Here is a 13010-nt window from a genome sequence, read left to right as displayed (position 1 = left end):
GCTTTATAACAGCCCTGAAAATGTCTTGTTTTATAGTGATAGCTCAAATCAACAAAAAAGCGTTAACACTGTGCAATGTGTTATAAAAAAGAACCTAGTTAAAGCACCAACCTAAAATGCTCCTAGTTTTGGAAACAATGTATTTATTGTATAATAAATACGATAGAGTTTATTGATCTAAAAGCAACAGATGGTTTTGGGAAAGTCTAAACAAGTGTAAACCTCAAAAGAACTTGCTTGGCCAAAATATTTTACACCTACCTCCCCTCAAATGGCATTTTGTACAACAACATTGTATTGTATTGTTTTCTTTTCTTGCAAGTCATCATCAAGAAGTCACCAGAGAGAGTTTATTCTATGTATACTATATGAACAAGATTAATAATTTCCACAATTGTGAACTGATTACACCACTGATGATAAACAGAAAACCACTTTTCAGAAAAAGGGAATATTGTTCAACAACCCAAACATTATGAATCAGTCACACAGCTAAAAAAGCAACAAAACAAACCATTGCTAGTTGGAATGCCACAGTAGCTTAATCTGCCATATTAACCATTTTAAGTAAATGAACTTATATGCCACACAAAACTTTGTTAAGGCAACGTTAAGGTTGCAGGTACATAGTGGTTGACCACACACAACTTTCCCCAAAAAAACTAGTTAGATGTTTTGAAAACCAAATCCAAGATATGCAGAGTTAAGGTTGCATTTCTCAAACAAGCAACCCCAACTAACTTAGCTTGCCTCATATATATGCCAGCCTATTATCTTTTTTGCATTCAGAGGATCAAAAATGTACACAATACAACATGGGCTTTGTAATCTGTTTCACACATACCTGTCATAATAAGTCTGATGTTTGTAACATGGAAAACACACTAACTCGGTTTTTACTGACACCCTGGTAATGGGCTGATATGCAAAATAATGGTGCTTGATTCTGCAAAACAATGCATGTCTCCAGCTCCCTGAAGAGCAGGGCCTTTAGTAACGACAGACAAAGCAGCCGTATCACTACATGGGTGAGAATAAGACTACTTTTTGTGGTCAATAACAGAAATGTAACATTTCAGTATGATGGAGAACAGAGCATGAGTTTGAGTTCTTAGGGCATCGCTACAAGAGCAGAATTAAGATAGTTCAGATGCCTTGCCGAGAAATGCAAACAGAATGCTGCATTTATGAGCTAGTTCTGGTTTGTTTGGTTTTCTTTGTATGGTAAACTAGTGTTCTTGAAAGATAGTATGAGCTCAAAAACCACTGTGCCTGCTTTGCCTTTTGGGAGATATTTTTTCATCCCATAAAGTTCATCGACCCTCTAAGTAAGCTTTGTGAGACTGCAAGCATTTAGAGACTTGTATGGGCCCCCAAAGTCCTCTAGACTGGGTTTGTAATTGGTCACCTGTTAACCCCAGAATTGTGATGGCCATCCATGGGGAATGGGAAAGCTGAAATGAGCAAAGAAGTCAATCTGAGGAACAGTTCAATGATGCAGGAGAAAGTATGGGGGAAGCACGAGTGCCTTCTTGACTTCTCCACCCAATGGATTCTCCTATGGCCTGCCAGAGAAGAGTTCTGCTGCTGCAAACAATAGGACGTCCATTGGCTAGAGAAAAGCTAGAAGTGCTAGTGCTTCTCCCTATCTGCTCCTCCTACATTTGCTGAATTGCTGAACACCGCATTCCCGTCTGAAGCTTTCTTTTCCTGCCAGCACCTGTGTTCTCAAGCCAGTTCTCTGCATGCATCTCCCCACAGACATATCAATATCTTTTGAAAGAGATGACACACTCAGAAGCAGCTCAGGAGCACATGAGAAAAAGGCAAAGGGGAAAAAAAACCTGCTTTCTCCACTCCACGTATTTTGTTAAAAGACATCCTGCCACTGTAAGCCACAGAAGACCGTCAAAGAATGTCAAAGAAAAAGAGATGGATGAAAACAAGGGGCTTAAGAAAAAGGAGGTCAAAGGGCATTCCTCTGCCTTCTCCTGGGAATCTCCTGATATATGCAGGGAGAGAAAATCCCAGAGAGCCTAAGGAAAGCTTATTGGCCTCTTTCACAAGCCTTTAGTGAAAAAAGTTCTCTTCTCACTGATAAGCATCTCTCCGGAGTTGTTTTCATTTTGAAATTTCTCTCTGCCAGAAAAATGGTAAAGACTCTAATTTTAATAACTGGAACAGAGTCTGAAGCATTTTCCATCTAACAAGTATCTCTTTTCTATTGTCTTGTTACAAAGTGCGTGTGTTTGGTAGGCGTGAGATAAGAGTTTTGAATGTTAGTGAATACTTCTATTTTTAGAGTGGCATAATTCAAGAACCTCTTGTCCAGTTCATGTCAAATTTCTGCCTAAACTTCAAACCTAATTTGCTAGGTTTGAGAATCCCATTACTTTTTTGTGGATTATAGAAAATGAACAAAATCAGTCTTGTAACAAACTCAACTGTTACAACCTTTGCCAAAGTGAGTGCTGTTACTCATGGTTATTTGCCTATAAAAATGGAAATCTCAGAGATTCCCGCTTTTATTATCTGAAATAGAACTCATTCAACATTAATTTCCAAAGACAAAGTATGAAATATTATTAACAAATTTACAGAAATGTAAGAATGTATGACACACACAGCTCAGATGATCGACTGTTTTTTCTCTTATAAATATCTAGGCACTTGATACTAGATCCATAAACCAGTTCCAACCCCCTATTTTAATATTGCAGAATGGTGTTAAATAGTGCAAACAGGCAAGAAAGCAAATAGATGGAATTCATCCAAATAGAATGATTCGTCCTGGGACAAAAGTGCTGATCCTGCTTCCACTGAAGTCAATGGAACTGAATTCAATTAGATCAGGATCAGCCTCTGGCCAATACTTTCCAAATGGATTAGCTTAATTGTGGCACTACCACTGCAACCATATCCAAGATTATGGATGTAATTTAAGCTCAACAGCAACAAAATCTATTTCAAATAGTTTCACATATTTTAATATTTCCATAATGCACCTGTCAAACTCTCTAGGTATCAGAAAATCCATTCAGATGAACACCTTAATGCATAGCCAGATAGATTTGCATTGTTATTATGCTTAGGTTGAACACATATAGTAAATTAATTCAGTTAAAGGTACAGCATATTTTCCAAGTACATTGTAGTAGATTGTCATCAGCTATAGTGAGCCATTTTTCATATATTTCAATTCTTTCAATGTTATTTATCATGTAATATTTGGACATATCTGTCTGCATATCATCTACCTTTCTAATCCAGGCTTGGGGACCACTGTTGGACAACTCATCCGAGGACAAAATCTGTGCTCCAGTACTTCCGGTGAATTGGCCCGGCAGAGAGTTTGACTGTGCCCAGGCATCAATCTGCAAAATAAATCAACATAAAAACAAGTTAAACATTTGCCACCTCTCAATTCAAATGTAAAGATCCATACAATTTGTGTTATGAAACAGAACATTTACTTTCCCTCTTTAAAAAGTGGGAAGTTAAAATCAGGGAAACAATCGTATGCCTTATGTATTTAGGGCTATGGCATACTGTACGTACTTTTTTTTACTATGAAATATTATTTTAAAATGGAATTTTCTCAATGATTCCCACATTAACCTAATTTTGTATACTGTGCTTATCACAACTGTTCTGGGTACTTGTTTAAAAATAAAATTATCAACACCTTTTAACTTCTAGCACTGCAATCTGAAAATCAAGTTGGCTTCCTTCTGACTTATGCATCACCAACAATAAATATTCAGTGATAAAAATTTTAAACATTTCAAATCTAAACACCTAAAGACAGGTTTTAAAATTCATATTTGGGTCTTTATAAAGAAAGTGGCCTGATTTTTTTTTTTTTTTAAATAACTTAACATCATTTTTCACTGACTTAAAACTGATGAAGAAAAACAGAGCACAACTCACCTGTTCCTGGGCACGATTTAACAAGCACATGGCCTCTAAGTCAAATGTATTTTCTGTAAGCCTCTTCTGAGCCATTGTTCGTTCATTCATTGCTGTAGAGATGTCCACAGTCTAGGAAGAAATGCAGCTTATTTATTTTTAAAAAACAAACTGTAAAATAATGTGTTCTTGATATAGATGTATTTATTGTAAAATAGACGTGATATGATAAAAAATTTATTTTGCATTTGAAAGTAGTAAATTGAAATGAAAAACAGATTTTCCAAAAATATTAATCTGACCATTGCTTGTTAAAAATGTATAAACTGAATTTTAAGATGAATATAAATTGTGTGGGGATAAAGTGCAATACTTTTTTTGCAGTCATAAATTGGTAATCATTCATTGGCTTAGTAAGCTTAAATTTTTAATGAAGAGAAATACTCCAGATCTATAAAACTGAAAAAAAAATAAAAAAATACTATTAGTATTTAACCTTATAATATACAAGAATGCAGAAATAATTAAAAGTAAAAAGTCAGGTCCCACAGAAATTTAAGCAGAATTTCTTTATAAAGAGCAGCTCATGTCAGGATTGTCTTAATACACACTATTATTTCTCAAATGTAGTGCAACTTTTCATACTCTTATCACATGCATTTTATCAACTTGGTTTTAGTTTCACTCATCTAGTTAAGACCTCTTCTCTCTCAACCACTTTGCTTCTCATTTCTTCAACAGGATGTACTCATTTCTGCTCATTCACAGACAGCAAGCACTTTTATTTCTTAAATATGTTTCAGGATTCTTCCCCACCAGCTGTAGCAGGACTTCAAAGGACATGCTGCTCCAGCTAATGCAAAATTATTCTGGGGTTTACCTAAAACCCAAAGGCATCCAAAACACACTACTGAACAGAAACAGGGACACAATTTTAGGAGGGCAGGCCATGTTGATACCAATTTCACAGTGAAGAAAAGTGGTCTGGAACTGGCCTATTGCTAGGTAACCATGACACACTGCTTTCTCCTACCCTCTTAACCTGAAGCAACATAGGTGGTAGCAAATGGCTGATCCCGCCATATCAAAAAATAAGTACAAACCAATATCGCATTCAGATACAGTAGAGGAGTCCAAATTCTGGTATTGTCTTTGGAAGTTAATTCTCTTGGAAAACATAGAAAAATAAGGTTTATTTAGATGGTGCTCCTATATATAAGCTATTACCAAAGTCAACAATGCTAGTAAATGTCCTAAAGATTTTGATAAAGGGTTCAGTTTTGGAAAAACAATTACTTTTCTCTCAAAAACTGAAAACTCTGCTGGCATAAAAAAAAAAGTTGTACCAGGTTGTAGTACGCAGGGAATTTTTTGCCTGAAGAGTAAAAACAAACAAATGTTATTACATAGTTCAGTTTTGAGTGCAGGGGACTGGACTACATGACCATTCAAGGCCCCTTCCAGTCCTACGTTTCTATGATTCTATGAAATAAACAAAAAATTCCTGCTAAAGATACCACATATCAGAGAAATTCATGTAAAGTTACTAAAAGACTTAAATTTGCCCCAAATTTAAATTTTGTAAAAAAACAAAATTCAAACTTTTATAAAATTGAAGACCGGAAGAATTTTTTTCTTAACTTCAATGAAAACCTCTGCTTACATATTCTTCTAGAAGCATGAAACCTAGACTTTGCTACACTGAGCACCTGAAAATAAAATACAATTAACCAAAGTAGATAAGACTGCTAGCATAATAAGTTATCAATTTCTGGAGGGATTATTAAGTAGGCACTAGTGGAAATACAATGCATGCAGTGAGGCACGCCGAACAAAGACATTTGCTTAGAACGCTAATAATTTAAACCTCTCTCTCTGTATCAGGTGAAGGACAGGATAAAAGTTAAGTGTGGAACTTCGGAAATCACAGAAAATTTCTGGAAAAATTTCTCAGAATAAGACGTTAAACACAAATGTAAAAAGCACAAAATAAATTATTAATTTCGATATACGAACACAAGAAGTTTAGATGCATAACCAGGTGAATCAGAATGCTTTCAATAGAAGAGGAATCTGAACTTGTGTAATAGACATTAGTAAGTTCTTGAAACTCTCAGGAAAAGAGAAAATCAGCTGGAACAGATCCAGGCAAACCTCTGCTCCATGAACATGAGTGGACAAGAACAGTATAAAGCAATTATACACGTCAGTAGTACACTCTCAGTTAAAATACTGTGTTCATTTTGGATCACTGTATTTCAAAAAAAAAAAAAAAGAAACAGAAAGGGTATGTCTACACAGCAAAATTATTTCAGGATACTAGAGGTATCCCAAAATAGCTAGCCCGTGTCTTTTGAATGTGTTTGTGATTTTGAAATCTACCAGACGCACTATTCTGTCATCCCTGTACAAGGAGTAAGGGATGGCTCAAAATAACGCTGTATTTTGAAATTTAGCGCTGTATAGACAGCACCAAAAGACAAAATAAGCTATTTCGAAAGACACAAAATGAGCTATGCAATTTGCATTGTGCAAGTTGTGTATCTTATTTTGAGTTTCGGGTGCTGTGGAGCCAAATCCAAAGGATCCAGAGACAGGCAACTGGATTTGAGACTTCCTACAGAGGGAGGTTGAAAAGACTGGTACTGTTTACTTTAGAGATGAGACATGACAGAAATAATCAATACAATGAATAGTGCAGACAAGGAAACTGGGTATTCCTATTTAGCCTCTTATGTAACAGGTTATTCAATAAAACTGAAAAGAAATTAATTTAAAACTAATGCACACACATACATACTTTACAGAGATACATATTTAACTGACTGCTGACCACTGAAAATCATTGAAGCCAAGAATTTAGGAGGATTTGAAAAAGGACTGGAAATGAGAAAAGTGAGAACATCTTCATTTACATAAAATAGGATAATAATTAACACATGGGATATAAACTTTAACGTTTAATTAAGGGGAAAGACAACAACCATTCACTCTCTGGAATTAGGAAGAATCTTTCCTCTTGGCAAATTATTCCATAATTGTGCACTGCGTAGTTTGCTGCACAAACTATCTGTGAAGATCAAGTTCTGGCCACTCTCAGATACCAGACTAAATGGGCCTATAAACCAATATCTATGTTCTGCAAAGAACTGCAGAACAAACAAACAGTATAAACAGTGACAAAGTTAATATAAAAAAAATCCAGTAATAATAATCTAAGATAATAAATTTGTTTATAACATACTTTTTTGTGTTCATAGTACCACTTAAGAACTTAATATTATGTTTATTAATGTTTAACGTGTAGTCAGGATTCAAGAAAAAATTGTTCCAGTTTACCATGTCTGTATTATTCATTGTATTGATTATTTCTGTCTATTGTTATCTGGGTGCACTTACACATGTGAGTAGTACACTCAAATAGGTGGGGTTACTCAAATAGTTACAGGTATATACATAAATTCTGCTAAAGCAGGGCCTGTTAGCAGACACACCATTTAGAAAAAATTTCCCCTCAAGTTGGTCACCATATTTAAGACTGCAGTGGCTTACATTACTCTATAGTAGCTTTGGGTCTAGGAAAATGCTTGGAGTCTGGAAAGGTACTGTTTACTTGATGAACCAACAATATTATTTTCAATGTTTCACCCTCTGTAGAAGAATTCTTGCTCCCGATTTCTGAGTTTCAATACAAACATCATCCCCACAAAAAGGATGCAGAATCTTGCAGCTCTAAAAACAATTTTGGCAACAGGAGGCAGACAGATATGCAAACTATATTTTGTGGAGATGTTGCTGGATTTTTTTGTTACAATGACTGCAGAGATTATGTTTTAGGGATGTGCACAGTATGATAAAGATGTATCTCAGTTTCACAAATCTACAGCAAATAAGTAAATGTATGTTCTCATGGAATATTTTCAAACATGTAGAATTCACTTCACAATAAATCACCGCCCTCTGCCTCGCTTCCTTGACCACTGGCCACTAAACTGCCCAATAGGTTCCGTATCTTTAAAACAAGAGTCTACTTTTCTATCTGTATCAGAATTCATCTTTTTCCAGAGAAATACTGAAGCTGGGGGAAAGCTAGGAACCATAAGTTTCTCTCCCATTTCTAACCACAAAGTATAATCCTGTTAATTGGATATTTCTGCCAAAATGGTTAGCAGTGAATTACTGGGGGCAATTTTGACAACAATCTGAAGCTAGTTCAGTAAATTAAAAAATGTTCCACACAAATAAGGCATGACCATCTGACTCCTGATGCCGACTTGGACTGATACCTCAATTGTCACCATGAGGTTTCACAGTTAATAACTCAGTGAGACAAATGGGACCATTTCACATTGTTATGATTATTGGCTCTTATCTAATAGATCTGTTCTAGGAACTGCACCATGCATAGAAGAAAAACATGGTCCTTCCTCCAAGAAGTTTATAATCTAACAAACAAATCCTCCAAATACAAAACACACTGGGATGGTCCAGATTCTCTCTCAAAATAAACAGGTATGGACCAACTTCTGAGGGAACAGAAAGTAATCTGCCTCTATCAACCTCCTAAATGTACTTACCACCCAAAGAACAGGGATGCAGAAAGTGGGTTCTCAAAAACAGAACCAAACCTAAAAATTTAAAAAGCAAATAGAAATGTCAGGGCTGATGAAAATTCAATGGCTAATGGGAGGATCCGACAACCATGCTTCTTACTGACTTGGGAGATCGAGTTACTGTGCTAGAGACTGGTCTAAGAGAAGCAAATGAGACATAGCTGTATGGCATAGATAGAGCAAAGAGAGAGAGAGAGAAAGCAGTTTAAACTGGATGACGTAGGAATCAGAATGAGAAGAAACCACCTCAGATTTAAGGGATTGCCTGAAAACACAGAAAGAGGAGACCAATATGTAACAAGGATATGAATGTGTATCCAAATACATGGTTAACTGATGAGCCTGGGCTCATCGGTTAACCCTCATGGTTACATACAAGACCCCTCCCCCATGCTGCTGCTTCTGTATCAGGCCTTTGTGGAAGGCAGCAATGGGAGGAAGGGGCAGGCACGAGCACCGGCAGCGCCTGCCCCCCTGCACTGCTGCCTCTGACAGAGGCAGCAGCAGGGGACAGGCGGCGGGGGAGGGGGGGCAACACAGGTGGGAACTGGTACATTCAGGGAACTGGCTTAAAAGCAGAGCCACCTGATACAAAGGCAGCAGTGGGTGGAGGCTTGGGGAGAGACAGGCGCCAGCTTCCAAGCCAGCTCCCCGCGAGTGCCAACTCCCACCTATACCCGCACCACTGAGTGTAAACATGTAACCACTGAAAAATTCAACAGTTACACGTTTACACTAATAAATGCACTTTAACCTCCCTAATATGTAAAAACTTCAACTGTGGATTTGTTACTTTCACCTTTCCAGAGAGCTAAAATGTAAAGAAATCATACACAGCACTGTTGCTTCCAACTGGGCCTAAAACAGTAACAGACCCAGAGATCTAACTGCAAAAATCTCACTATCAGCAGAAAGGCGTAAGGAAAAAGCCAGAGAGTATTCAAAGCTTATAGTCAAAATGCCACAAGCTGCAATTTTTCCATAACCTTTTTGTCCCAAGTTTAAAAAAAGAAAAAACATTGGGAGAAATTACAGCAGCACTCAGGCAGGAAGAGATTTGCTACATAAGGGGATTCCCATTTAATTCTCTTTCAATAAGCCACACACAGTAAGAGACTTTTAACAAGGAGGAAAATGCATTCCAGTCACGCAGAACAGAACTCCAAATCTCCAAAGGAAGAAACCAAGGATAAAACACTGAAACAATCCTGACAGATGGTAAAACCCAAAAAGGGGAATGGGAAAACAAAAGACAAGTCTCTGGAAAATACACTGCAATGGCAGAAGTGAAAGTGAACAGGACAACCCAGATACCTATGAAGGATTTCTTGGGAGTCATTAAGAATGAGCGGTTGTAAACAAACTATGTTTATATTAGGACAGCAGTATGAAACCTGGATTCAACTGTGTGATCATCACTGTGATATTTAAGTTCTTTATTTTAATCAGTAGAGAAAATAAAGAACAATAAGGAGCAGTGGGAAGGGAGGTCCTAAATATGGTGAAGATTAGAGCAAGTAGAGGGGAGGAGCTTTGGCAAGGCTCTGTATAAATGCCCTGTGTAATTCAAATGAGCAGATGATGATCTATCCCTAAAGGCAGAAGTATCTCGCCTGGACTGAAGACAAGTAATCCAAGTGTTCATGGGGTGAGTATGAGGGTTTAGGATTCAACGAACCAGTCGACTCAAACTACGTTAGTATTTTATTTCTGGAATTAAATTAAGGGAAATAAGGGGAATTGTCACAAGAACAGCACTTTCTTTTGAAATAATATCTTTAAATGGCAAAAGTGAAATTCATGTCATTGACAGGTAAACAAGACCTGGCAGAATAATAATTAAAAAAAAAAAAACTACTCAGATTATTCTTACTTCGCAAAATTCACTTTCAGGAGGGGTAAAATTGGGTATGCAAGGCAATTGATTTCAGCAGACATTTTTTGCTTTTGCCAAAAAGGGGCGAAAAGATAGTATCTATTAACATGAATCTTTTCAGAATAATTATTAATTTATGGAGAGAGGGGGATTATCTTGAAGGGCATAACTGCTGTGTTATTAACAACAATGGGCTTAGTATATGCACCCAATCAAAGAAAAAAAAACACCTTTTTAAGGACTTCTTTAAAATAGTGCAACGCTCTGGGGATGGGGGAAATTAGACATGACTCCTTACTAAGGCAGATATGATGAAAAGAAGAGGAATAGGGAAACAACTGAATCCAGTGGAAAGATTACACTTCTACTCATATCCTTATCAGTTATATACTAGACTAGATTTAACGTTAATCTCTTAATCCTTCATAAAGATGACAAGATTTACAAAAATTGGAACCACTACATGATCAAATCATGGAAGCAATATTTGATAGCTGATATGGATCCCAAAGATCACCTTTTGGAAAAAGAACAGCTTGCTTCTTCAAGATATATAAATAAATCATAGACAATACAAAAAGGGGCCTTCTTTGGGAAGCAGATAAAGCACTAGTTGGGGCCAACTGATATGCAGAACCTTTAAGTTGGGGGGGGAAAAAAAAGCTCAAGAAAAAGTAGAACTCAAATAGGCATAAAACCATAGGTTCAAAAAAAGTGTATGAACAATATCTGGAAATTGAATGTGTTAAAAATAGATGCCAAGAAAAAAAAGCCATTAAGTATAAAGAAAACTTTTCTGAAAAAGGAAATAAAATGGGATAGGCTATTGGCTTGAAACCTAAAAGGGATTCAAGAGCAATATATTGTTCCATCACTTAAAAACAATCAGAAAAAAGATAGTTATACTGTGATGAAAGGTACTATTTTTCGCCTTTTTTTTTTCCCCCCACACACTATAAAACCTTCTTACCTCAGATACTCCAAGCTCTAAAGTTATTCAAAAATATCTGGAAGTAGTTGGCTTGCCAAACACAAACAAAAGTTATGAACTTTAGCTAAAGAAATAAAAAGAAAAAATCTGAGAGGCAAAAGCATGTAATGAAAAATAGTAAAACTTCAGGATCTAATGGCTTTCCAGAAGAATTTTATAACATACAGCAGAACCTTGTTTATCTAATTGGGACCAGGGCCTGATAATCCGGAAAATGGGAAAGCGCAGAGGTACAGTGCCATATAGTGGCCACAAGAGACCCCCACCCTCACTTCTGGACTTGTGCACACTAGTTATTCATTTAATACAGAGAGCCAGACAGTGATCAGCTAAATGGGGTTCTAATGTATTTAAAGAGTGATTGTTGAGTCCCTTGAGAGGTACCTTCCAATATTAATTTGTTAGAGCAGAAACTTCTACAACCCTATTAAAGAAGCTACTGTGGCTGTTCTCTCTAAAGCTGGAAAAGACCTTACCTTAGGCAGCTCTGAAAAGACAACATCATGGTTGCATCATAACAAAGACTTTTAGTAAAAATTCTAGTTAGCGGATAGTCGTCTATGCTTATGTAAATTGAGATCAATTAAGGACAAATATCAGACAGTATTCAGCGCATTCTTGGGATCATCCACAATACTAGATCATGAAAGATCCATTTTTTTAAATCATCACTTGATGCAGTGAAGGTCATTCATAGAACAGAGTGGATCTTTCCATTTCAAATCATGTCCCATAGATAGAGCCCTGCAAATCTGCAAGTATCTGCTTTATATCCAGAGATATAGACATTCACGGATCTTTTTGCAGATACCAATTTTGTATCTAAAACTCTACACATCTGTGGACATCTGCATATCATTTTTGCAGGTACAGGTACCAATTCTGTATCCACACAGGGCTCTCTACCCATAGGGATTTTGGGGCCCTAGTTCCTTAAATAGAAAAACTGCTTTAGACACTAGTCCCAAAGCAGCTATATGAATTACTGGGCTTAAATCTCCTGTTTGAATTACACAAGGGGACTAGGCAGGGACGTCCATTGTCTCCTTTACTTTTTGCACTGGTCATGGAGCCTTTCACGTAATGATGAGAAACAGGTAATCTATCACAGGAATAAAACTTGCAAGAACACATCAGAAAATAGCTTTAAATGCAGACAATGTAATCTTTTTATAGAAACCAAATATTTCCCTAAAATTAGTTGCTAAAAAATCCATGACTTTGGGTGAGGGACAAAGTAAATGCTGCCAAATCCAAAACCCTGGCTAGAAATTTCTCTGATTCTAAAAAGCTAGTCTTCCAGAAAACATTTGGGTACAAATGAACAACAAATTCTAGAAGACACCTGAGAATCTAAATCTAAAATAATCTCAAATTACATGATTTGATTGTCAAACATTATTTCAGCAAATGGCATGCTGGATAAAATATTTCTTTGATGATTCCAGATAAACCCTAGCAGGAACACAAAGGATTTTGTTAAAATGCATTTGGAATGAGACCAAAACAAAGTGCAGATACTTTGTAAAGATCCATTAAAACAGAATGGATCCAAATAGTCTATAGAACTATCAATCCAGCCAGCCAGCCCAAACCAGTAATGGAATGGAGGCACTACTGG

At 36.6% G+C, this 13010-nt stretch overlaps 1 protein-coding gene across 6 annotated transcripts in view; it reads right to left on the bottom strand.

The window, feature by feature from the left end:
- The window catches only part of SON (SON DNA and RNA binding protein), a 60130-nt gene that overhangs the window by 18271 nt on the left and 28849 nt on the right, over positions 1-13010 (bottom strand). For all 6 annotated transcript variants that reach the window (XR_012897999.1, XR_012898001.1, XR_012898000.1 and 3 more), the window contains exons 7-8: positions 3931-4041; positions 3258-3374 (exon numbers count right to left, since the gene is read on the bottom strand). Coding sequence is in view for 3 of the 6 variants with exons in the window: in XM_075911125.1 (XP_075767240.1) it covers positions 3258-3374; positions 3931-4041 (228 nt within the window). In the remaining 3 variants the exon portion in view is untranslated. The remainder of the gene's footprint in view (positions 1-3257; positions 3375-3930; positions 4042-13010) is intronic.

Source organism: Pelodiscus sinensis, chromosome 1, assembly GCF_049634645.1.
Source record: "Pelodiscus sinensis isolate JC-2024 chromosome 1, ASM4963464v1, whole genome shotgun sequence".
NCBI lineage: Eukaryota > Metazoa > Chordata > Testudines > Trionychidae > Pelodiscus > Pelodiscus sinensis.
This window is presented reverse-complemented; position numbering and strand designations above follow the sequence as displayed.